Here is a 24622-nt window from a genome sequence, read left to right as displayed (position 1 = left end):
CTACACTTAGATACCATGTTCATAGGCCTTAAACAAAATTCAGCACCTAGATATCATGTTCATAAGTCTTAAAACAAGTTTCCTGCATTTTATACCATGTTCAAAATCAACTATGCTTAGAAAGCATGTCTATAGGAACTCCTAATCGAATCTGAATCGCTTCATTCACATATGAAACTAAAATCAGTAACAACGGGTACTGTTAGCTGTAGAACTTATAATCTTCATTAAAAACTGGCCTTTCTTTTAACAAAAATCTGACTCCTCTGTTAATCAGTATGTGTCCAGTTTACTTTAAACCCTGTTATTTCGTTGCTTTTTGAATTCAATAGACACCATGCCTATAAGATCCTTGTCCAACACATAGGCAAGCCTTAGGTTAAAGTTATAAATTAAATCAGTTCTGTTAATAAATACAACCAGCTGGCAGGCCTGATTCGGGCTTCTTATCTGAATTGTATAATAAATCAGTCTGCCTCAACCTTTAAGCTCTTGCATGTTCAGTACTTAATCAGACCTTAACTAGTATATGTAAGTCATGCTAATTACGTGTTCCTTTGTTCAAGGAGGTGTATCTGAGCCTCTGCCTGTTATGTGCTTTCCCCCAACTTGCTATACATGTTTTGTATGTCGCCTTAGAATTTTTGCCTTTGAAACCACAAATAAGCCTAACATCCCTTCCCTTTAGGATTAGTAGTCCTCATGCCTCTGGGACTGTTAGGATTGGGACGGGTAGTAGTATGCAATAGGTAAACGAGACCATTCCGCGCTTTAATACCTCAACGGGGTGGGAAGGGTAGATATGGATATGATGACCATGCGATAATGTCACGTGTAGCCCCTCATCGAGGAGTGATTACCGGCCATTGTGTGGGGTGATCCATATTACTAATAAGCCTAGGACCCCTCTCCCTTTATCCTTTATTTCTTTCTTTTCAGCATTTTAACTCTTTATTTTTTAAAATCGGTTTTTCTTAATTTTCCTTTCAAACCTTGTTTACTTTCAAACCTTTATGTGATGAAATCCCCTCTTATTTGAGCCCTATTTGTTTATATGCTAATTGTACCAAATTCACAATAATAGTCTGGCCGGGAACCACATTAGTGGATTCTGAGGGGTGCCTAACACCTTCCCCTTAGAATAATTTCAAGCCCTTACCCAATCTCTGGTTACTCAAATCAAATCTCCTTGGTGTCCTAATGCACCCTAATCATTAGGTGGCGACTCTTTAAATCAAATCCAATTCCCAAAAGGAATGAGTTGTCCTCCCAAATGTCATAAACCCGATTTCGCGAAAAAAAGGGGGCGCGAAATCTAGCACCCTCACAAGGTACTATTCCTCATAAAAGAATTTTACGAAAGCTGGCTAGTGGTCTGTTCTTTGATTGATGTGCTGCTTTCAATACTGAAGGACTAGCAGTTGCAATGAATGACCTTCTCGATACCCTATTAGTGCTTTAGAATCTTAATTCTCGACTTCTGGGGAAAGATTGATTCATATCATAGGAGACTTCAAGGGCATCTCCCCGATCCATTCTTCCCAGCGCTCCTCACGATCCATTCCATTCGGGGCTTCGGGGAACCCAAAAACGAAGTCTTTTGACTTGAGAATCAATGATAGATAGACAAATTCATAGGACCTTTTAACAACTCCTATGCATTTTCTTCCTACTATCATGTAGTAATGGCTTCATATGTTATGGGGTCTCGAAGACTGAATTTAGCTGCCAACCCTAGTCAGCAAGCTGAAAAACTTTCTCAAGAACATGGAGAGCGCGGACTCTTTAACCTGGCAAAATATAGATAAAGAAATGCAAAAATGGGGTATTAAATTTATCAAAAATTATGCATAAAAATAATTTTAAAAAATAAAACAGAAGAAGGCAAAACACTTTAAGAAAGCAAAACAAAGGAGTGAAACAGAAGAAGGCAAAACACTTTAAGAAAGCAAAACAAAGGAGTGAAACAGAAGAAGGCAAAACAAAGGAGCGCATCTAATTAGAATTGAGTTAAAAGCAAATTAGGAGAAAAAATAAAACAGAAGGCGGCAAAATACCTTTAACGTTGGCGGCAGAAGCTCTGGAAAAAAATAAAGTAGGTTATATGCTGGAGATTTGGAGTTTAAATAGAAAAAAAAAAAAAAGCTAAAGGATACAATATAATTGTGGAGTAATAAGTTAGGGCATAATTGGAAAGAAAAATAGAAAACAATCCCACTCGGTTGTTCCAAAAAAGGAGACTTTTCATTGTTGTGGAACAATGGATTTAACAATACAATACAACCAATTTTAATGAAACAATCAAAACAAATATTATTTTGGGATAACAATGCAATACGATTCAACAGGGAACAACCATCCAAACAAGCTGTAAGTTTGATTTTAGTGTTTCTACTAGAAGACTAAATTACAATATATATCCTCTAATTAAGAAGTCGAGCTAATATTCATTTTCCAAGATTTTGCAAGTGCTATCCTTAGGGTTTGAGGATAAGTGCAGTTATAACCAATATTGGAGCCACCACTGACGTTATACCCGTACTATTAATTTTTTTGCTTATTTATTCACTTCGGAATATACTTTAGACATATGAGACTGAAGTAGCAAAAATATGAAGTTCGGGAAACTTTCGATATTTTTTGCCGAAAGTGTGGCCTTGTCAAGGTTAAACTTTGATATTTTTGTGTGAATTGTGGCTTGGCTTGCCAATGCTAATTTCGGACAAGGCCTAACTTCACACATTTTAGACTGAAGTCTATGCTCATATAGCTGAAATTAAGCCATTTGACGCACTAATATGAAAATTGCTTGTATTTGGATGTACCTTAATTACTGGCAGCAACAGATGATAATTTCTTGACCCATAATCTCAGATCCTATATCTTCATCTCTAAATCTCCTACTACATACTGATCTGTAACCCTCCAATGAGAGTTGGATACGCTGATTAATCTTTCAACAAACTCAAGTTAAAGATGCCTATGTAAAACTTTTCAACAACTGTTTATTTTTATGGCAATAGTTCAGGCAATAAGTTCAGCCACATTTTTGCTTGAATGTCGTATATGTCTGAAGTTCAGGTAACAAATTTTTACCCAAAAATAGTAATTTGTTCTTCGGGTTGACAAATACACGATTCAACATTCAAATCTACTTCATATGAGCTCAATTTTAAAACATAAGTTCTAAATATCATAAAGAACAAACCTCAATCATCACTTTTCAAAAAAACAATAATAAATCAAACAAACCCATTTTGCAACAACACTAATGGTAATTTGCGAATGTTTTCAAGTTTTTCCAACAACACTACTTGATTTGAACTCACTTTTCATATTCCAAATTCAAGAGTCACTTCTTCAGAGCAATATAGTTCAATTGCTATAAATTTAAAAAAAAATATATTATTTTACAGCAACTAAGAAAAAGAAGAACCTGAAGAAGAAGAAGAAAAAGAAATGGCAGAGAAGAAGCATTTGTCTGAAGTACCTACATATGTGTACCAATTAAACTTTTTGAAAAACGTGGGTACATGTTAAATGGGGGCAGCCAAATAGAGTCACTGCTGTTAACACTTGAGCAAAGACGACTCACCTAAAGTTCACACTTGAGCAAAGATGATTCGCCTGCAGTTCACACTTAGCAAAACAACTGACTTTGAAGCGGAACACGATCATAAAGTCGGGAAAGTTCCATTTACTAACTCAAGTTACACGATAATAAAATGTTCTGCTTCTTTTAAAGGAAGGAAAAGTGTACATATTTATAAGTGCTCTTAGTAAACTACCCTACTAGCAGAATAGCTAGTTTACATGTTAGTAACACTTGTAGCTAGAGAAAGCTATTCTTCATCTTCCTCGTTGTCATCTGTGGCAAGAAGATGATTTAAAGAGACTTTGGCCTTCTTCGTTTCTTTTGATTTCTCGTTGGTTTCATCTTCGTCACCCTTTCTCTTGAGGGATTCATCTTTCTCAGCCTCTATTTCTCCTTCCTCAGTTGCAACACCTTTGCCATCAGAGCTCTCTATCTCCTCCTGCGTGGATGATGGCTTTGATTCGGATTCAACCCTGTTTTCTTCACCATTTCCAGCTTCTTTGGACGGTGCAGTTACAGGTTGACGTAAAGTGGAGGAGACTTCTTCATTGCTTGCAAGATCAATAGGGGTTTTCCCTGCCTTGTTTTTGGTATTAACATTTGCGCCTTTCTTCAGCAAATACTTGACGAGTTCCAGGTGAGATCCTTGGGCAGCATAATGAAGGGGAGTCATACCCTTGCGATTGCATGATTTGATGGAAACTCCAGAACTAACCAGAAGCCTAACAACCTCCAAGTGACCCTTTTGAGCGGCAAAGTGAATTGCACCCATGTCATCCATAGCAGCAGCACCCACGTCGGCTTTGTTCTTGCAGAGATAATCCACTATCTGGGCATGCCCAGACCATGCTGCTAGATGGAGCCTGAAGTCCATTTAAAAAATTCATTAACAAGGAAAAAAGATATTAGAAGTTACCGGAGCAAAAAGACTTCACTCACTTGAGAGTGGAAAAACCTGGACAAGGAAATTAACTATTTGGGGGGTGGGGGGAGGGAGAGAAAAAAAGAACACACAGAAAGGGACGTCCATAACTAGCCATATTATGGTATATTGACATCATGCTGGGGCAGAAGCTCAGGAGGAAAGATATTGAAAAGTTAAACACAAAAGGGGCTCCCTTCATATCAATTTCAGAATTTGTTCATTGATGTAGTGGTTGATTGAAATATCTAGAGAAAAAAGAAAATGACAAATGAGATAATCCACAAAGGTCTGGTAACGTAAGTGTTGATGACCGTGGTGAGAACAAAATCAGATACAGCAGGGACTTCAGGAGATAAAGCAATCTTATAAAACAACCATATGTATCCATCCTTTCTTCTCATGTACAGACAAATGAATTTACTGAACCTATTCAAGATACTATTCAATTTTCACTTTCATTTATTCTAATGATAATGGAAGTATCCAAGCGAACTTGTACACACTTTGACTATTCCATCGAATACCTACATGTACTATTCAGGTTTCACTAACAAGTCATTCTATTTGACTTTCCAACGTATATTTTTTTTTTCTCCTCCTATAATCTCACACGTCTTGCAAACTTATGCCGAGGGAGACAATCTGCTCATAGCCAGCAATAACCAATACTAGAAATTATCTATGATGCATATTCTTGGTGACTCAAAGGTGGATCGTTTTGACATGACAGCATATTAATGTGGAGAGGGAATGTAACATTAGCCACACAATATATTTAGAACAGTGGTTTATATATATATATATATATATATATATATATATATATATATATATATATATATATATATATATATATATATATATATATATATATATATAAATTAAAAGATAATTTTGAATTTATAGATAAAGTTCTAAAATTTGAATTTAAATTAAACAAAATATATCTTCTTTTTTTTAATCATGTTATCATATCCATATCCATTTATATATTAAAGCAAGAAAGTTACCATATATAATTGCCATTATGGTTAAGCCAAGTGGCAAGTTAATAAATGTCAATAGTATATGGTAACTTTATTCTATATTTGACTATTTTAGTTAAATACAAATATAATATATATATATATATATATATATATATATATTTGAAATAACAAATAATTTGAATTTATATATAAAGTTCTAAAATTTGAATTTAATTTAAAAATAAAATTTATCTTTTTTTTATCATGTTATCATACTTAATTCGGTTAATGATCATATGCATTCATGTTAGGAACTTTTATTATTTTTTTCTAATTATTCAAATACTACTTCTCCTCTAGCAAAAAAAAAATTACTCCATATAACTACCAAGCTCTTTGACATTTAAAATCTTATATGTATAGTGCTTTGAAACATTGTAGCTAGATTTGAAAATGAAATTCTTTTAAAATAAAAGTAATATATAGGGTACACGTCTATGTTTATCTAAATAACAAAAAAGAGTTTAAAAAAACCAAATAAAAGTTTACCTACATATATAATAAAGTAAACATACATGCTGGAGAAAGAAACATCACAAAATAAGTCAATATTAAAAAAAAATATTTTTTCTTCTTGAAGAATATTTGTTTGAAAAGTCAATTTGCATAAATGGACATCAAGCAAATAACAAAACTTTGGTTATGCAATTGCTATCATTAATTTCAATTTAGCACATTCAATGAATTGAAGGATATAAGCTGAAACCCCTTCATTTAGCTGTAGTCAAGCCAATATTGCAAGGGTATAATATTTTTTTCGTTGAAGAATATTAGTTTTGAATCATTAGATTATGTGAAAGGTGTTTTTTTTCAAGCTCAACAAGAAATAAATTGGTTTCTAATTGATAGTTTCTATAGCGACTTTTAAGTGTAACAAAGAGTATATATAAAGAAAAATTGGTATGACGTGAAATATTTTTTTTTAAATGTAAAAAAATTGTTTCGAAAAAACTTTTTACTTTTTTTAATTCAAAGATAATAAAAAGATAAGATATTTTTGAACATTAGTAGACAATTTTAGAATTATTATAATAGAAGTTATATCATATATAAACTCAAAAAACCGAAATCTTATGAAAAATCGCCATATTTATTGTTTACTTTTATAGCTAATACAAATAGATGATATACCGACAACACACGATTCTCACATATTATATATGGATTATATATAAATTACACATCATTCAATTTTTTAATTTAAGTGGTCGGGTGAGCACCTATTTAGGCTGATTAGATAAAGCCAAAAGAAAAATATGAAATAATTTCAACCAAAGACTAAAAATATAATTAAAGTTCATATGTAGACAATTTTTATTAAAAACTCATCCTTTTATAGTGAGATAAATGAATTTTTTGTAACAAAAGAAATAATGACATAAAAAATAAGATAAAAGAAAATAAATATTGAAAAAATGTTAGAAAGATCTAAAAACGAAAAATAAAACATGACAACAAATTTCTTCTTATGTTTCATCTTTGTTGAGTATAAAAAATTTGAAAGTTAATATCATCGATTTCAAATATTTTTCTTTCAACTCAAATACATAGATTGTAAGATAAGGATATCTTCGAATATTTTTTTTTTTAATTTACATGTGTCGCTTTTAAAAAATCACTATCACTAACAAACTGATATGATATTCGAATTTGAATTGGAATGCAATTTGAGTAGTTTGCATTGAAGTTAGGCCAAGTATGGTGTCGAAAAATAAACTACTTGACAATTTTAAGACAATATATGCAATGGTTTATAATAATAATCAACTAATTTAACATTTAATGATTCAAAGAACAAAATTTTTGTATATATAGGGCATTAAAAATTCAAATTTTGGGGCTAGAGATATCGATAAACTTAAAGTGGAGTCATACTAAAATAAATCCGGCCAAAGAGCCGATTAAAGTGAATTTTAAATTAAGGATAATATCTTCACTTGCATCATTATAAAGATAATCATTATTATAATATATATAAAGTTTTAGAAATTGAAATTTCAAAATAGAAATATTTTTTGAAAGATAAAGCCATACCAAATAAGAGTTCAAGTCGTAGTATAAGAGTCACGTCGTAATCAAAGAATCGTTTATATCGTGTCAACCTTTGTGCTTTGCAATAAATATGAGTTATTATTTCACTTTGTGGCTATTTTTAGGGTTCCAATGACACCTATGAGAATAGTGCAAAAATAAAATTATCACTACGAGTGAAAAATGTTAGTCTTTCTTCATGTAGTGTTTCTTAATTAATATCTGACGATCATCTATAATTATTCAGATGGTTTAAATATTAAGGTTATTTACATATATATTCAAATAACTCATATATTTAACATGGTTAATGTCAAATATCAAAATGGAGTAAAAAAAATTCACTAGCTAAAGAATTTTTTATATTTTTAGATAGCCAACTAAAATTAGTTTTGAATTAAGAATAATATTTTCAATTACATTATTATAAAAAATAATAATTAGTGAAAAATAATGTTTTAGAAACTGAAATTTTAAGAAAGAAATATTTTTTAAGAGATATCAACGCACCAAATACCTAAGCAGGAATCTGGCTAGTGTAAGAGATAAACCCGAGTATTAAACAAGTGTTAAGATACATCGCTTAACACTCAAACATATGTCAAGGTTTAGGGTTTAGGTAATGAAAGCAGCAGAAATGAAGGAAGATATGGAGACCAAACCTTATAAATTATTTACTGGAACTAGCATCCCAATAGGTAATGAAAGCAGCACTTTGACAGGTGCAATGCCCTTGAAGTAATTCTTACAGCTAAAAAGCATGGTAGAAGAGAAGAAAATGTGGAGATGTATGAGCAGAAATTGTGAAAGCTTAAGGCCGCCGTTCAGATTTTTGGAGAAGGCTGTTTGTAAAATTGCATATACTATGTATGACCCAATCTTGCAGAAATGCAGGGTAAGTCTGCGTACAATAGATCCTTGTGGTTCGGCCCTTTACCGGACCCCGCACATAGCGGGAGCTTAGTGCACCGGACTGCCCTTTTACTGTGACTCAAAACTAACAATTTAGTGTTTTAGAACGGATGCTTGGATGAAACATCATTATGGTAAAAAGGAATACTGGCTAGAAGTTTTAACTAGCCTTTAAAACGATATGCAGATATCTATGAATCCTCTCAGAGTTGAATAAATACATTCTGAATAACATTCACCCTCCAGCATAGACAAAACTGTGCGCCAATGATGTAGCAAGACTAAAATCAAAACAGAAGTCCTTGAACACAAATTAAGCAATATGTCCAAAAGGAAACAAAGTATACAGTGGGTATATAGAATCAGAAAAGCCTCAAAAAGCAAAATACAACAACAACTACATCCTAGTCCCAAGCAAGTTGGAGTCGGCTATATGAATCTTCACTGACCATGTTGCTCTATTTAAGCTCATCTCAGAAAAAAGCCTCAAAAACTATATTGTAGCATTTTATTATCGCTTGAGGAACTGGTGGATATACATCCTTGTTAGTTGGAAATACGAGATTTAGTTAACTCACACACAGTTAATCAGGCTAACAAATAGTCCCAGCATATATCAAAATTTAGCTAATAATTCACTAGCGATGAATTTATGTAGCTTTTTCCTCTTCGCTTATCACCTCAGTTACCCCGAAGCAAACCCTATATGCAGTTTAATTTTCACCTATATATAGTTCGATAGGCGAAAGGTGTGCTGCTGCAACAAAGCAACATTTGCCACTTAGCTCCAAAGTACTTTCCAATAGTTAATTTTTTATTTATTTATGCAGGGACATGTAAACGACGGGTTCAACCGAACCCAGCATTTTTCATACAAAGAATAGATATAAATGTGAAAATCACTAAAATTTCAGAAAATATCACATATTGATCCCATAAATTCAAATGTGTAACCGGTTCAATGGTAAGATCCTAATAGTGAAGTTCTAGAAATACCCACTATAAAAAATCTTCGACATCATATACAACAACGACAATTATAAACCGATTGAATTCCCACAGGTGGGATTTGGAGAGGGTAGGATATACGCAACCTTACTCTACCCTAAGAAGGCAGATAGCCTGTTTCCGCAAGACCATAGGCTAAAGAATCTTCGACATCATATATTCAATAAATTATTTCTGAACCCTAATAAAATCTCAGATGTTGCAGCAACAAATTACACCCACGTAGTAAATTCCCACCTTCAGGTATCAATTTTAACAAAACCCCATTTGGTTTAAGACTAATTTTAGCTAAATAAAGGCATGTGAATAGTCAAATTCATTGATAGTAAAGTTTAAAGTTGAAGAAGTAAATGAAAAGAAAACATACGGGGTGCGAGAGTGTTTATCCCTGGAGTTGACGGCTAAAGGATTGGTACTGCATATTGTTTGAACAGCGGTTAGGTCCCCAGATCGAGCCGCCGTATGTAATTCCTCGTTCCTATCACTTGATTGTTTCTTTGGGTTCCCCATTTTCTTCTTCTACTATGTGAAAATTGAGAATTGAGAAATGTTTGAATTTGGGAATTGAAGGTGAAATTTGTTTCTTTTCCCTGTGCTTGGTCCGAGGTTAAGTGGGCGTTTGGACATAAAATTGTAAAATTCCAAAAAAATGAAAAAAAAATAAACTGAAAATGGTATTTGAAAATTAGAAATGTGTTTGGACATTGAATATAATTTGGGTTTGTAGTTTTGTGAGTGATAATTTTGAAAAATAGCTTTTTGGAGTTTTTCAAATTTTTGAAAAATTCCAAAATGCATCTTCAAGTAAAATTGAAAATTTTATGATCAAACGCTGATTTCGAAAAAAATTGAAAATTTTGTTATGTCCAAAAGGGCTAATATTGTGGAGTAAAGCACAATTAAAGAAAAGTAAGTTAGCCAATTATTTGGATAGCTGTTACATATTGTATTGTATCGTATTGTTACTTTAAATATAATATTATTTTGATTGTTATTTAAATTTATTGTATCGTATCGTTAAATACATTATTACGTAATAAAGAAAAGTGTCACTTTTATCTTTTTGTTTTCTTGAGCCGAGGGTCTTTCAGAAACAGCCTCTCTACTCCATCGGGGTAGGGATAAGGTCTGCGTACACATTACCCTCCCCAGACCCCACTAGTGGGATTTTACTGAGTTGTTGTTGTTGTATTATTTATTCTACTTTTTTATATAATAATATTACCTCGTACCTTACTTTTTCTTTATAATATTACTAGTTTATTCTTATTGTTGGTGCATGACATAATGAAATGATGACAAACAATACAATCTATCCAAATATTGTATACATCAAAATGATAAAGCACAATACAATACAATACTATACGATATATTATGAAATGATAGATAACAACCATCAGGGAGAGCTAATTATACTTTTGAAAATGCTTTGCATAATTTATTTATTTATATTTTTGTGTGTGATAAAAGGAGTTGTAAATTAGGTGTTAAAGAGAAATATTTATGAATAAATCTTGAAAATGATGGAAAAATATATTATTATGAAATGTTTGATATGTCTTTGTGAATTTTGCAAAGTATAACTTTGTCTTACAAATAATTAAATTGAGACAATTCCCTTAATAGTATAGACGTATATGATTCACGTTCCGAACAATGGCTATAGATTACAGTAAATTAAAATTTAGGGTTAATTTTACAAAATATCGTATAATATAATTCAGCTTCGGATGTATAAAATTGATAATGTGAAACAAATGGAAGTGGGGCAAACATCAAACCAAAAAGAGAAGCCAAATGTGTTCAACTCACAAAATGTCGAAGCAACCTATGACATGGACCGCGGAGAAATCCAAAGTAATTATTTGAAGCTTATCAGTGGCACAAACTTGGAAGAGGAGCAGAATAGTGATTATGTATATGATTTAAAACATGGACAACAATCTGATTCTTCTTCAGAAGAAGAGAGTAGCTCAAAAGACATGGACTATGCTGATGAAGAGAGCTCAGAAGCAAGTGAGGAGTATGCTAGTGTTGACAGTGAAGAGATATACAGTGATGATCAAGCTGATACTTTGATGGATCCTCCTCGAGATAATAGTGATGATCATGCAGACATTCTAGTTGATACATTTTGTACTCAATCATTAGTGGATATTGCTGTGACATCAGAATTGGACACCATCGACAACAAAGTTCATCTTTCTACTAGGGGTAGAGGCAGGGGCAGAGGTAACACTAGAGGTGGCAGACAAATAACAAGAGGAAGGGGTGGTAGACACTCTACATATCAGCCTGTGAAAACCTCACAGGAACTACACCTTTCCAAATAATCTAATGATTAAGTCCCTATTTTGGAATATCAGGAGCATCAATTCTAATGGTGCTCTTGAGAGACTTAAGCAACTTATTAGATCACAAAAACTTCCTTTTGTAGCTCTATGTGAACCTTTTTGTAAAGCTGCTAAATTGGACAAATACAAAAGAATTTTAGGATATGCAAATGCTTATGCCAACAGTAATAGTCAAATATGGATTTTTTGGGATGAGCTACTGGAATGCAGGGTTATTGAAGAGAGTGAGCAACAAGTTACATGTGAAATCAAGTGGAATGGAGATACAATTATAATATCGGCTGTTTATGCTAAGTGTGATGCTGTACTTAGGGAAGATTTGTGGGATAGCTTGAGGGACATTGCAGATAGGTACAAACTACCTTGGCTCATTGCAGGGGATTTTAATTGTATTGTGGATCCTGGTGAAAAGAAAGGAGGTAAGCCTCACGGAATGTCCAAAAGCTTACCTTTTATACAGTGTATTATGGATTGTGAACTCATTGATCCAGGTTACTCTGGATCTATCTTCACATGGTGCAATGGATGGTGTCCAGAGAAGAGGATATGGAAAAGATTGGATAGGGTCTTGATCAATCAAGAGTGGTTGAACCTATTTGATTCAACTAGTGTCAATCACTTGATCAGGACTGGGTCGGATCATTCTCCCCTATTTGTCATTGCCAAAACTACACACAGAGAACCTATTAAGTACTTTCGGTTCTTGGATTTCTGGACCAAAGAAGCAGATTTTAGCAGGGTGGTAGAGCAAGCTTGGAATATGGAGGTGCAGGGATCACCAATGTGGAAATTCCACATGAAGCTGAAAAATACTTGCAAGAAGTTGTCTGAATGGTCCAGGAATACTCTGGGCAATATTTTTGACAAGATTGAAGAGCTAGAACACAAAGTAGAGGAGATGGAGACCAACATCATTGCCGATAATTCTGAGGTGAATAGAGCTGGCTTAAATCAGGCTAATGCTTTATTGGTGAGAGCTTACAAGAAAGAAGAGTCCTTTTGGAAACAAAAATCAGGGGTTAAATGGTTTGTGGAAGGAGAAGTTAATTCTAAATTTTTTCACTCTGTTGTTAAAGGAAGAAAGAAGAGGTTAACTTTGAAAAAGATGAGAAAGGAAGATGGAACGTGGGTTGAGGGTGATGAGGAAATTGCTCATGAAGCAATCTCTTTCTTTCAGAATCAGTTCACAAGGGAGAACTTTGACAATGACTTCTCAGTTCTGGGGTGCATTCCTACAATCATTGATGATGCAGATAATGAAAAACTTATAGCAGTACCAACCATGGAGGAATTAAAAGATGTGGTATTTTCAATGAGCTCTCAGAGTGCACCAGGCCCTGATGGTGTCTCTGGGAAGTTCTATCACTCATGTTGGGAGATAATAAAAGAGGATTTACTACTAATGGTTCTTGATTTTTTTGCAGGTAATCAAATTCCTAAGGCATTTACTCATACTTGTCTGGTCCTAATTCCTAAGGTGGACTATCCACAATCTTTCACAGAGCTAAGACCAATCAGTCTTAGTAACTTCTCATGCAAGATCCTGTCCAAGTTGGTGAACCAAAGACTAAGTCCCTTGATGCAGAAGTTGGTGTCTCCTAATCAAACAGGGTTCATCAAGGGGAGATCAATTACTGAAAATATCATGTTGACTCAAGATATGGTCCACAATATTGTTAAACCATCTGCAAGTGGGAATGTGGTATTGAAACTGGATATGGCTAAAGCATATGACAGAGTTTCTTGGGAATATCTTTGTCAAGTACTTAGACAGATGGGTTTTTCAGAAATCTGGATTGATATTGTATGGAGACTTATGACTAATGTTTGGTACTCTATTAACATAAATGGAGTTAGACATGGTTTTTTTAAGTCTAGCAGAGGAATCAAGCAGGGAGATCCTCTCTCTCCATCCCTGTTTGTCATTGGTGCAGAACTTTTATCTAGGCTTATGGACAACCTAATTGACTCAGGGTTCATTCCATACTCAGTAGATAAAAAGGGACCTAACATATCTCATTTGTGTTATGCGGATGATACTATCCTCTTTTCTTCTGCTGATCCTACCTCATTAATATTAATGATGTCTAAATTGGAAGTCTATGAGAAGGTTTCAGGTCAGATGGTAAACAAAGGAAAATCTGGGTTCTATACTTCATTGAAAGAGGGTGATACTAGAATTACAGACATTTCGAGGATAACTGGTTTTTCTTATTGCCAATTTCCGATGATATATCTGGGGTGTCCTATCTATGTAGGTAGGAAAAAGGTGGTTTACTTCAACAACATGGTGGCCAAAGTTGCTAATCGGATGCAAGGGTGGCAAGGAAGATTATTATCCTATGGTGGGAAGGCAGTCCTAATTAAATCTGTGTTGCATGCACTTCCTTTGCATCTACTAGCTGTGGTTCACCCTCCTAAAACAGTTTTGAACCAGATTGATAAAATTATTGCTAACTTCTACTGGGGAAAGGAGGATAGTAGAAACAAAAGGCACTGGATAGCTTGGAGCTATTTATGCTTTCCAGTGCAAGAAGGGGGAGTTGGTTTCAGGTCTTTACAAGACACTTGCAATGCATTCTCTGCCAAACTCTGGTGGAATTTTAGGACTCAAAATACCTTGTTGAAGAAATTCTTGGAGGCTAAATATTGTAAAAGATCTCACTCTGTTGCAAAGAAATGGGTCTATGGGCAATCTCATACTTGGAAAAGACTAATGGACATAAAAAAAGATGTTGAACCTGCTATTTTTTGGAAGATAGGAAGAGGTCAAATTTCTTTTTGGTGGGACAATTGGACTGGTCTAGGAGCTTTAGCTAATCTAGTTCATGCTATTAGAACACCCAAGAATACTTTGGTGAAGGATTTTATTCAGGCAGGTTCTTGGAGACGAGAGAAATTACTGGAGGTATTGCCTCTCAATGTGGTTAACGTAGTTCAGGAAGTGGATATCAATGAACTGAGGAATGATTGCCCTTACTGGATGCTGGAAAATTCTGGAGTCTTTACTTGTAAGTCAGCGTGGGATATTGTTAGGAAGAAAAAGGGGGAGTCTCTGACATGTAAGAAGATCTGGCATAAAAAAATGCCATTCAAGATCTCATTCTTTATGATGAGACTTCTACAAGCTAGGATCCCTACTGATGATGTTGTTAAGAAATTTGGTATTATGATTCCCTCAAAATGTTGTTGTTGTAATAATCATGATGAGGAAACCATTTCACACCTTTTCAGTAGTAGTCAAATAGCAACACAGATATGGTCCTATTTTTGCAATGCTTATGGCATTAGGTTTATCAAGGATCAGATAAGGCAAACTCTTATGAATTGGTGGCTAGCTAAGGAAAGAAGCTTAGTTCACTCTATGGTTCTGCAGTGTTTACCTTCACTTATCTGTTGGGAGATTTGGAAGAATAGATGCTCAGCAAGATTTGAAGATATTCACATGTCAAGATGGCATATTATTCAACAAGTCTCTAATTGCTTATCTTTGATGCTTAACTGTCAATTCCCCAGTCTTACTCTTCCACATGTATGGCTAGAAAAGTGTAGGACTATAGAGAAGATTCAACATAGTATCCATTCTCAAGCAGTTTGGTGGAAGAAACCAGATAGAGGTTGGGTTAAACTCAATGTAGATGGGTGCAGTAAAGGAAATCCTGGATCAGCTGGAGGTGGAGGTATTATTAGAGACCAGTTGGGGGATATGGTGAAAGCCTTTGCTGAATTTTATGGACATTGTAGCAATAACATGGCTGAAGCTAAGGCAGTTTTACATGGTATCAAATTGTGCAATAGCTTAGGACTTCAAAATGTTATTGTGGAGACAGATTCCCTGTTAATTGTTTCTATTATCAACAGAAGGATGAAGCCACCATGGCGGATCAAACATATTATAGAGCAGATTTGGGAGATAACCAGTCTAGGTAATTTTAATTTTGTGCATACTTTTAGAGAAGGCAACTATGTAGCTGATCAACTTGCTAACCTGGGTGAAAATACAAAGGAACACATTATCTTCAATGAAGCTGTTTCTCTTCCAAGACAAGTTAGAGCTTCTTTGCAGTTAGAACAAGATGGCCTTCCGAATTTCAGATTCACAACAAGAAGGAACCAATTTACAATTAATGATGTTATTACTTGAGAGTATTTTGGTTCGGGCAGAAGTGACAAACTTGTATGTAATAGCAGTTTTTGGTGTTATGTACATGTCTATAGGTAAGGAGATTGCTTCCATTCTCTGTCCAAATTGTTTTTTGCAGTTGTACAATAGATTGGCCTTAGTCAATCTACACTATGTAATCGAGGCTGAGGTTTATGTCCTCCTCCGTGTAATTGTTATTTTTGAAATACACAGGTTGGAGTCATGCCTAACTCCTCCATCTTGATGATGGACTTTAAAAAAAAAGACTCAAAAAAAAAAAAGCAAGCAAACTCCATAAAGATGTGGGTTTTCAAAAATCTTAAAGGAAATCGAGAAACAGCTGTTCAAGGAGGTGTCATAATAAAATGAGGGCTTTTATGGAAGAGACAAAAAAGAGAAGAAAGAGAAAAGAAAATCGGATGAAATCCCAAAGCTACACTCAAGATATGTTCCAGAATAAAGAAGTAAAGAGAAATAAAAAGGATGATGAAGAAGTCTAATTTAAAGAAAGAAAAAGAACTAAATTGATGATTGTTTTTTACCCCCTACGCATCACTGATGAAGTGTTAACAAACACTTTGTCGTCCGTTAAGCCCCCACGAGGGAAGGGGGGGGGGTTTAACTGTTTACCCGCAAAAGAGGAACAGTAGAATTTATAAATGTGTTTATAGACACATGAATTAAATTGATCTGATTAATAAAATAATAAAGGAAATAAAATAAAGATATTTACAGAAAGAACAAGCCATGACTTCAGATTAATCTCATCGGATCTAAAGAATAACTGGTAACACTTGATAACAATTTATAAAGCTTAGGAAAATGAGAGAAAGAATGATAGCATTTGTAGTTCCAGTATTTCATATCCCTATATTGAGCACAAATATTGTCATTTATAGTTAATCTGAGGAGACAACATCCCTAAATCGCGTCCTCTTAAAGATAAATAAAATTTCCTCCTTGATGGTTGCATAACGTTGGGAATAAATGCTATGATTTTTTGTAACGGTTGCTCCTTTAATGCTGCTCTCTCCAGTCGGCAACTTATTCTCAAATTCTCTTCCTCGACCTTTACATCCTCAAAATTTACACAATACCGATTACGTGCTTGTATCTGGTATTAACTATGTGCTGACTCATCTCCACCTTGTTAGTACTGCCATGTGTCTGCTCTAGAAACCTATACCTGCAAGCTGTAAATTTTACCTAATACCTATAGTCCCCCCACTTTCCGGCGACTCAACTTGATGTGATCGGAAAGTAGATAAAACCTTCTATTTTCTTGGCGAGTAAGTTCTTGAACGGCTTCTGTCACTTGAAAGGATGCACGTCTCTTCGCATTTAATGGACTTAATACGTGTTTCTCCGCGATTTGATGAGCGAGTTCGCTAGTTACTTTGGTAATGATGGTTTTAAACTGAACTGCCTATAGAATTCCTCTCTTTCACCAATTTTATCTTTCACCTTTTTCGCACTTCTTCATCAAATCTCTTAGAACTCTCTGTAATTCCCTTTTCTCAACAAAACCATCGAGTTTGAATATTAAATATCACCTTTTTAGTCACCATGTCTTCCGTTATTTCCTTTTCCGGTAACTCATCCTCTGCTTCCAAACATAACAATCTTACTATGACTTCGTCTCTCCCTTCATATACCGGCGCCGGAGCTTGCATTGGTGGCGGACCATCCAAGAATAGCAAACCAAGAACTCTGATGCTGAATTCCCCATAACAAATACAATCATCCCTTCTAAATGGTCTTTTAAAAAGGATCTCCAGGTCCAAAATACTTTCTCCAACCCCGACGATGACAGAAAAAGAGCGGTTAATGAATATCCTTCTTCTATTCGCCCGAGCAATATCCTATTGAAGGAGGATTGTGACGGAAAGAATATTAAAGTTTTGGCCCCACTCGAAGTGGAGAGGGTAATTTTCAGCAAACCAGGATATGTTTTCGTTTATACATAACTTTTTACCCTCAGACTTGGCAAGAAAATAGACCCTATTATTTTGGAAATTTGCTAGAACTACCAAGTTTGCTTGGCTCGGATGGGTCCATCGATATGGCGTACGGTAGCATGCCTCCCATATTTGTGTTCTCGGGCACAAGAAACCCTCACTCTTGCACACCTGATCCACCTCTATGCTCCCAAGATCTTTCGAGGAGGCGTGATCAAACTCAGCAAACATGGTTACAATGCCATCGTCACCAACGTGGATGATGATAATAACCCTTGTTTAATGGAAAGGTCTTTTGTCATCGCTCCTGGAGATATTTTACCAGTATCAGCATCCCCCATTCCTGAAGCTTGAAACTATACTCGTAAGTCTTCTCAAATATCTCTTTCTTTTTCATTTTGAAAGTGTTTTCACTCTTACTTAAACTTTTGTTCCTTCTATTTTAGCCACTGTCTTGGTTATCCAAGGAGTAGAGAACCTAACGCAATGGGTTCATAAGATTTTGGATACTTCCATGCTGGAACTCCGCTTGTGGAAAAACATTTCAATAAAGAAAAAACTGAAAGTACAAGAATCACGGTAAGAACATCTTCATCTTTCCCTTCTTGTTGACATGTGCCTTTATTTGGTAACAGATTTATAACTTCTCATGTTTCAACCTCAGGCCTTCCAAAGGGGTCCTATGTTTATCCAATTTGTCGATGTTTCACTCAAATCAAAGGTGGACCAACAACAACTTCAAGTGGCCCTTGATCAAAAAAGGACTCGTGATGCAGCGCGGTGAAGGTGCATTATAAATCAATCCCCGGCCCAAAGGGAAAAAGCCAAAAAGAAGTCATCCTTCTAAGACTACGGCTAAAGAGAAGCCCCCGGTTATAAAGGAGATTCCGAAAGGATCGAACACTGTGGTCCTTGATGAAGAAGTAATCGAGTATGATGCTGAAATGATTTCTCTTCAAGGAAGAAGAAGAAGAACACCAAGAGTTCAACCGGAGGACATGGCAGGACTCTTTCAAGAGTATGAATTGGCTAAAATCTCTAATTCTCATTTCAAGGCTCCAGTTGTTCCCTCCGGTCAGAAGGGTTCTGCTTTAGGTGCTGCCCCAACTTCTGCTCCACCATCGGCTCCTGTTCCACCACCGGTCACCACCAATTGAGAGCAAAGTGCATGTTTTCCCCGATCACCTAATCAAGGGAACATAGAAAATGTCTTCCCTACTTCCATCTGAAACCCTAATGGTAAATGTAAGGTTACCTTTAGAGTTTTGGATGAATGCGACTTACTCTCCAAACCACTTGGGGTAACCAATTACTTGAAACCTCTAGCTACGGAAAATAATTAGAGGAAAATGGTTGCTCTATCCACCGAATGTTTAATCAACAACATCATGCATCTTTCTGCTCCGGTACCATTCATCTTCCTCTCCTCTTCTTTATACTTATTTTCACCATCTATGTCAATTTGAAAATTAACTTGACATGCTAAACTTCTTGCCTCCGAAGGTTTACAAAAGATGATATTTGACAAGGAAGTGCTTCAAGCTGAGCGGGATCAACTTGTTGAACGCCTTCCGGTCTTATTAGCCAAACTTGCTCAAATGGGCGAACTCAAGGCTCGCCTGGACCAAACGGAACAAAAAAATGGTTCATAGTCAAGAAGCCACTCAGCTACATGCCGAGCTTGCTGAGTTGAAGATTAAATGGGCAGAGTTGCAAGATGTTGTTACTTTGACTACCGAGCATGAGCCTGCTTCCATGGAAAGAATCAACAATCGGAAGCTAACTTACACTCCAAGACCGAGGAAGCTACTACGACCGAAGAGAAGAGGGCCAAATGGAGAAAAGGCTCTGAAAGGTCATGAAACAAAATCGGAAACATGCCAAAACCAATTCTGACCTGTGGGGGGGCCTACAACATTTTAAAGGTTGACAACGAGCGGCTGCATTCGAAGATCCACAAATTCCAAGCCAGATTTCGAGCTCAAAGGATTCTTTCTTTCTTGAGAAAATTCATGCTGTTTATAGAATGAGGCGGAAGACTTTGGAGGATGCCAAAAATGGCAGTGCAAATGTAGATGACTGCATTGCCGAAGCTCTTATTTTAGAAATAACCTCATTCGAGAACATTTCTGCCCGGCACTCTACTTCAAGCTCTTTGGAAACTTGCTCCGAGTCCTCGGAATTTGAATAGGAAGGTGAAGACGTTGAGCCCAAAAATGAATAGCCTTTAAACACGAAAGATGCAAGAAAAGGCTTCTCAACCTTCAACCTCTGCTAATAAAGCAGATTAAAATAAGAGACTTTTTCCTTCATATACCATATATGAAACCTTATTACCAAAAATGTGCATAGTTTCATATTTACCCGCCATGTTCACAGTTTTTCTACAGTTATTATACCATTCATTAAATACTAATTATTGGGAGCTGATTCCTTCCTAATTAGGCGCGCTACAAATCAGGAACAGAATATTCTAATTGATTTAGTGACCTTCAGATCAAATTTGAAACGCAAATCCTATATCTTCAATTTAAAATCAAATTACATAGACTCTTTTCTGCAAAAACTCTGTTCTTCGATATTTTTCCTTAAGCCACAAATCAAAAAAAGACAAAACCGTCAACAAATTCGAATCAAATTGTAGAAATCAGTTCTGCAAAAGCTCAGTTCGTCGACATTCTCTCTATATCTCTCTCTATTTCTCAATCGCAAATTTCAGTAATACAAAGAAAATAAAGAGAGAGCAGCAATTCCACCATTGACAGACATTAAAAAGCTTGAAAGCTTTAAATTCAAATTTGGATTTTCAAAAATCATTATTTGTTTGGATTGGGTATTGTTGAAAATAATCGGGAATACGGTTTGGAGTTTATATCTCAATTTTGATGGGTTTTGGTGAAGATTAGACTTGGTTTTGACTGAATTTCAGATTGAAACTTGAAGAAGAAGAAGAAGAAGACATATTGCAAAAATTGTAGATAAATTGTAGATAAATTGTAGATAAATTGTAGGTTATTTATAATCTGATTGTAGATGCTTTATTTTCTGTTTTCACAAATAAAAAACTGCTAAAATTTCTACAAATCTTCTGAAAAATGCAATTATGTCAAAAATCCCAATTATGCTACAATTGAATGGGAATTGGGATATAAAGATTCAATGTACCCAGTTTGTAGATATTTTGTAGATAAATTATAAATTATTTGTATTCTAATTGTAGATGCTTTGTTTTCTGTTTTCAAAAATCAAAAAAGACTAAAACTTCTACAAATATTCTGCAAAAAACGCAATTATGTCGAAAATCCCAATTAAACTACAATTGAATGGGAATTGGGATATTAAAATTCAATGTACCCAGTTTGTAGATATTTTGTAGATAAATTGTAGATTATTTGTATTCTGATTGTAGATGCTTTGTTTTCTGTTTTCACAAATCAAAAACGACTAAAACTTCTACATTAATTACTTGATCGCGTAAATAAATTAGACACGTATGCCATTCATTATTCTTTTCGAAACCCATTTTGAAGATACGAATTACCTAATTTATTTTTGAAGATCATTAAGCTCGACCAGTTACTTGATATCGTTTTCTGCAAATTTCTGTAAGGTACGTACTTTGTCGACACATTTTCGGAAGGACCAAGAAAAGAGTTCCTCTGAAGACAAATAAGAACTAAAGAATTTCTCTGAAATATAATTTTAGTTACATGATTCTTTTTATGTTTAATAACAGTACATAAACGTGGGTGAGGATGAGGGATTGGGAGAGAGAAACGTGGGAGGGGTGGGATATACGGTACCTTGAATTAAGGAGGGATATACGCTGCATTAATTGTACCCTTAAAATACACTATGGTATAGAATTGGTAATTTGGTATACTAAGTGTAATTAAGTTAAACCTTAAACATTGAGGGTAATAAGGTTTCCTATTTGGCATAGGAATGTAAAAATTCCTTAAAATAATTTACAAAGGTGTGGTTTTTTCTTTTTAAAACCCTTGTAACTATAACTTTTGTAACTATTCTGGACTCGCTTTTGGGCCAGGAATTTTGAAATGAAAGGTACCTTTCTTACTTAAATTCTCCCAGTTTTTAGTTAGCAAAAGATATTTTATATACACACACACACACACACATATATATATATATATATATATATATATATATGTTTTTCTATTGATAATGTCCGAAAATTTCTATGATACGACCCTAAACTCAAATCTGTCGTGATGACGCCTATCAATAGTACTAGTTTAGCTGACTTCCACAATACTTCAATAATTCATTAAAAGTTATGCCAAAGGACATCATATTTAGTAGAGTTTTATAAGAAAACAAGAGTTGAACTCAAAAATAGAAATGCGGAAAATAAAGCCCCAAACATCAGGGTGTCACTGAGTAATGAGCAACTACTACGACTGTTCTGGTAATAATAAGACAACATAGTCTGGGAAAAATCCAAAATAAAACTACGAGGAAGATAGAGAAGAAGAAAGCAGGGCTGCGGTCACCAGACAGCTACCTTACTAACACCGATGATCAGCAATAGAAAATATCAGCAGCCGCTACCGTGCCCAGAGATACCTGGATCTGCACACAAGGTTTTTTGGAATGACAATAGGGGTATCCTTCTTTTTATCATTTTCTAAAAAGTTGTGCAGGGGTAACGTGAGTACACCAACTCAGTAAGTAACGAGTACAAACAATGGACTGAATGGTAGTGACAAACTCAACCTCAACAGACATAATAGAAACAACGTACAGAAAACGTAGGCATGCTTTCAGTTAAATAGACAACTCAAAGTAATAAGGTAAATGCAGATCTGAATAGTTAAAAATGTATAACTCAACTGCCTCTACATGCCAATGCACCGACTGCATGAAATGCACACTGCTCCCACTCTCAGGTGCTCAACCACTCGGTACTGAATATGGACACGGGCCCAGGGAAATCCATCCGTGGAACATACTCATCACCGACTATAAGTCACCCGGTACCAAGGAATACGGGTAATCACACCCTGTGGAGAAATCCATCTCCAGATATCAATACTTCAGACCAATCCATGTCCAGGGAAATCCATCCCTCAGTAATATCATCCGCGCCCACTGTGGGTGTGTAGACTCCGGAGGGGCTCCTATGGCCCAAGTGCTATCATAATCAATATAACTGCTGGGGCGTGCAGCCCGGCCCATAACTGTCACTCATAACCAGGCTCTCGGCCTCACTCAGTCATTACTCTCCAGTCTCACCCTCACAATGTCATGGAAACTAGTCCGGAAACAATGATATTCTATGCCAATAATAACAACAGAGACTGAGATACGATATGAAATGCATGAATATGACTGAGTACAAAATAATAGTGAAATTAGTGAATGATAACAAGAAATGACCATTCGTGGGTCCCAACAGTATCGGCGTGAAGCCCTAACATGATATCTAACATGATTTACAGCTCAATTACTTTATCACATAATGGAAACACGGACATCAACAAGAAAGAGTCATTCAACGGTGCCATGGAATGAACCAGGTCACGATTCTCACGGTGCACGCTCACACGCCCGTCACTTGGCATGTGCGTCACCTCAGTAATAACCACATAACACGTAGTTCGGGGTTTTGAACCCTCAGAACCAAGTTTGAAAGCATTACTTACCTCAAACCAAGCCAAAATCCTACTCCGCAACGCCTTTTCCTCTCAAATCGGCCTCCAAACGTCCCGAATCTAGCCAAAAGCAATACAATATGATCAATATAGGCTAAGGGAACCAATTGCACAAGAAAAATACCAAATTATAGGCCAAATCCCTAAATTCACTCAAACCCGGCCCCGGGCCCACGTCTCGAGATCCGACAAAAATACCAAAACTAGAAAGCCCATTCACTCACGAGTCTAACTACACCAAATTTATCAAAATTCGACCTCATTTGGTCCCTCCCCAAATTACTCTCTCCAAAATCCCAAGCCCTAACCCTTTATTTCACTTAAAAAATCATACTAATTAGGTGAGAAATCAACGAGAAAACACCATAGCTAGGAGTATTAGAGCTCAAGCAACTTACCTCACTGAAAAACCCTTGAATCCCCTTCAAAATAACTCCAAAAGCTCCAAGGTCTGACTTGAAAATGGTGGAAATGAACAAAAATTCGCGCTGTCTCCTTTTTATACTTTCAGCCTAGTGGAACCGCACCTGCGGTCCATTTGCCCGTTTCTACGACACCGCACCTGCGAAATTTCAATCGCAGGTGCGGAACTCACTTAATGCACCAGGTTCTGCATCTGCGGCTAACACATCGCACCCGCGACCTCACTTTACGCTTCTGCAGAAAAAGCCAAACTCCTCTATATCCGCATCTACGGCTCCCCAAGCGCACCTGCGACCTCGCACCTACAGTCCCCACTGTGCAGGTGCGGAAACACTAGCAGCAGGAGCTTTAACTGCAATTACCAAGTTCCAAACTCCCCGTTAACCATCTGGAATCACCCCGAGCCCCTCGGGACCTCAACCAAACATACTAACAAGTCGTATATCAATATACAAACTTAGTTGAACCTTCGAATTACCCAAAACAACATCAAAACACCAAATCACACTCCGATTCAAGCCTAAGAACTTCCAAACTTCCAAATTCCACAAACGATGCCGAAGCCT

General features: G+C 35.7%; 2 protein-coding genes across 2 annotated transcripts; one reads left to right on the top strand and one right to left on the bottom strand.

Moving 5' to 3' along the window:
- Positions 1-3671: 3671 nt before the first annotated feature.
- On the bottom strand, positions 3672-10103 carry LOC109241519 (tankyrase). Its single transcript, XM_019408259.1, has 2 exons — positions 9867-10103; positions 3672-4458 (listed from the first exon to the last, which is right to left on the bottom strand). The coding sequence occupies exons 1-2, from the start codon at positions 10007-10009 to the stop codon at positions 3843-3845; spliced, it is 759 nt and encodes a 252-aa protein (XP_019263804.1). The 5' UTR covers positions 10010-10103; the 3' UTR covers positions 3672-3842.
- A 1156-nt stretch (positions 10104-11259) lies between these two features.
- On the top strand, positions 11260-16000 carry LOC109241514. The gene is made up of 2 exons (XM_019408253.1): positions 11260-11734; positions 11940-16000. Exons 1-2 carry the CDS (start codon positions 11260-11262, stop codon positions 15998-16000), a joined length of 4536 nt encoding a protein of 1511 aa, XP_019263798.1.
- Positions 16001-24622: the final 8622 nt, after the last annotated feature.

Source organism: Nicotiana attenuata, unplaced genomic scaffold (assembly GCF_001879085.1).
Source record: "Nicotiana attenuata strain UT unplaced genomic scaffold, NIATTr2, whole genome shotgun sequence".
NCBI classification, from domain to species: Eukaryota; Viridiplantae; Streptophyta; class Magnoliopsida; order Solanales; family Solanaceae; genus Nicotiana; species Nicotiana attenuata.
Note: the sequence above shows the minus strand (reverse complement) of the source record. Positions and strands in the feature narration are given on the sequence as shown.

Coding starts and splice junctions, on each gene's coding strand:
- LOC109241519 (XM_019408259.1), bottom strand. CDS start 10,009: ATGGGGAACCCAAAGAAACAATCAAGTGATAGGAACGAGGAATTACAT. Junction 4,459..9,866: donor GATAAACACTCTCGCACCCC/GTATGTTTTCTT, acceptor AATGGACTTCAG/GCTCCATCTAGCAGCATGGT.
- LOC109241514 (XM_019408253.1), top strand. CDS start 11,260: ATGGAAGTGGGGCAAACATCAAACCAAAAAGAGAAGCCAAATGTGTTC. Junction 11,735..11,939: donor GGGTAGAGGCAGGGGCAGAG/GTAACACTAGAG, acceptor TTCCTTTTGTAG/CTCTATGTGAACCTTTTTGT.